At 31.7% G+C, this 2,855-nt stretch overlaps 1 protein-coding gene across 1 annotated transcript; it reads right to left on the reverse strand.

Moving 5' to 3' along the window:
- Positions 1-974: 974 nt before the first annotated feature.
- On the reverse strand, positions 975-1,898 carry LOC123654538. The gene has a single exon (XM_045590436.1). The coding sequence runs from the start codon at positions 1,896-1,898 to the stop codon at positions 975-977; it is 924 nt and encodes a 307-aa protein (XP_045446392.1).
- Between the last annotated feature and the right edge of the window lie 957 nt (positions 1,899-2,855).

Below are 2,855 nucleotides of genomic sequence, written 5' to 3' on the forward strand. Positions count from 1 at the left end.
ACTATCCCAGTCGTTTTGCGTAGTCTGTACGCTCGATGGACAATACACAGAACATACATTCCGTAACATCTTACAATTTAAAACCTTTAAATTAATTAATTCTATACCCGTATTATTTACCCTCAGATGTTCAGGTAGAACTCGAATAGTTTTATGTACAACAATTGCTACTCCTCCATATGAGTCTGACCTGTCATTTCGATAAATATTATAATCTCTAATTGATAAAGTCGAAGCTTTGTTAAGCCACGTTTCACTAATTATAGCTATGTGAATTTTATTTTGAATTAACAAAGTGTCAAAACTAGCTCTCTTAGGGCAAAGACTTTGTGCATTCCATTGCATAAAATTAATTCTTAAACTTACCAAACTATTATCCATTAATAAGATCTAGTAACCTACTGAAAATACCCTCAGTTTGAAAGAAATTAAATACTATTTTTTTAAACTCTGAAATCAAAATTTTTACACAAACATAAACCTTTTCTTCCCATTTTTGTTCAGAACTAAAAATTACATTTTTAATCTTACGCCAAATTTGTTTAAACTTTACGTCTTTAAATAATTTTCTTATATCTAATTTATTTTCTTCTTCTTCGTGTGTTTTCTCTGAGCAACTGTCGTTATGTATTTCATTTTCTGTCACGCGTTGAATATCCAATAAGCTCCTATGTGAATCTTGTTTTGTATTTTTCTTCTTTTTCTTCGTTTTTTGTGTACTTGATTTTTTTTCTACATAGTCTTCTTTTTCATTATCACTTTCACGTGAAGAACAATCTATTTCTATCAAAGCCTCACTCGCAACTTTTGAACTGTACAGATTTTTATTGTATATTTCTGTTTGACTGTTAAGCACATTTATCTTTTCTTTTGGACTATACTTAGGATCCGGTACTTGAGTATTTGAATGATTTTCTTGCAAATATATCTCCAATGCTTTTCTGTATGTTACATTTCTTTCACTCATGATTACTCTAATTTTTTTTTTCCTTGACAAACATAGGACAATTTTTGTCTAGCACAAAATGTGGACCTTTACAATTAAGACATTTCAATTCTTTCGTTTCACAGTTGTCATGATTCCCTCCACATTTTGGACAAAGAATCTTTCTAGTAGGACAAAATCTTAAGAAATGACCGAATTTCCAACAGCCTGAGCATTGACTAACCGGGAACAAAAACGGTTCGACCTTGAATCTAACACCATATCCTTTTACATATGTAGGTAGTGTATTTCCTTTAAAAGAAATGCGGCAAGCTTCACTATTTATCCATTTCCCGTCATAATCTACGCGCTTAAGTCTTTTAACAGCGATGATTTCATATTCTGAAGTTAAATTCTCCAATATCTCTTTGTCGTCAAGTTCTAGATCAACCCTCTTTACTACACCGTAAGTATATCTATTTTCCATAGTCATCATACACTTAAACCCTAAATCTACCATTTTTGTACATTTTAGAAGTTTATCAGCACTATCAGCTGAATTAAACTGAATTAATACTTTATATGGGCCTTTATACTTAATTTTAACAATATTTTGAATATCTTCATCCCTCAGTAGCTTCGCCATCGCAAATTGCTTGGGTAACATTTTTAAAGATGTCATAGATACTTCATGTTTATCATGTATTATTTCGTAATCAATTTGTGAATTTTCATTTTGAGTAGACATTGAATCACTTACTATGCGATATTTTACTTTCCTCCTCGTGACAGTAATAAACTCGTTGTCGTTGTTAATATTTTCATCGCTGCTTTCATGTGGTCTCTTTTCCACCCGTTGTTCACAGTTCAAAATATTTTTTGTACCTTCCTCTGACAAATTTAATATCTCACTATTGTTCTCAAATAACATATCGTCATCTTTTTCCTCTTCATCACAATTAAATTCACTCATCGTAACGTGTTATAAAATTTATGTGGGTAGACTGACAATAATTGGTCAAAGCGTAAGCGGCACGTCCGATCACCGTGGTGACGCAGTCACGACTCCCCCAGTTCTTAAGTTGTGAAATGTAAATATGTATAATATTTTGTATAAATAAAAATAAAAATTTTCCATACAAAATTAAATTTAATCGTTCTTATAAATTCGAATCAAATCAACTGTGACAGAGAGAATACGTAGCAGTCACACTACTATTAAGAGGAAAGGGTACCGAAGAGACTTTTCAAAAATAGGTATTTGAATAAAATGTTTCTGTCGCGCTGCATGCCGCTACCGCGCCCCGCGCCATCTCCGCCCCGTTTTTTCTAGGTGTGACTGTCGTGTTGTTAGTGTGCGTGCGCCGGCTATTCAGCTATTAATTGTTGACGATATTTTAGTATTCGCATCTTTCGTTTGTGATTGACTACGAGTACATATAGCGCATAGTACTATTTTTCTGAATTTGGCTTGTTTTATTGAATTTGTTCTGCATCGTATTGCTGTGACTCGGCTTACTATTATTGAATTTCGTAAACTACTTATTATTATGTTTTATTATTTTGAATTGGATACTCTTTGTGACTTGATACATGTCTATATTTTTGTGGGTAATTATCGAAATACTTAGGTACTTTATTTATGAATTAGGTATGTAATTACATGGTTGAGGTGTGTGTAAGAATGGGTAATGAAATACATACATAATTATAGTGTATACATGTAGTACATAGTATAAGTGTAAGTATAGTATATATATGTAATGTAGTACATACACAGTATAAAATGTTTGCCTTAGTACCTATATAATTTGTAATGTCTCATGTTTGTCGCAGTTATTAATACATGGGTATAGGTTATATGTATTAATTAACATATAATTGCGGCGATATAACAATGGTTAAAAATAATATTATAAATAAAAAAAAA

This window comes from Melitaea cinxia, chromosome 6 (assembly GCF_905220565.1).
Source record: "Melitaea cinxia chromosome 6, ilMelCinx1.1, whole genome shotgun sequence".
Lineage (NCBI taxonomy): Eukaryota > Metazoa > Arthropoda > Insecta > Lepidoptera > Nymphalidae > Melitaea > Melitaea cinxia.

Excerpts from the sequence above, each read along its gene's own strand:
- LOC123654538 (XM_045590436.1), bottom strand. The coding sequence starts at position 1,898 with ATGAGTGAATTTAATTGTGATGAAGAGGAAAAAGATGACGATATGTTA.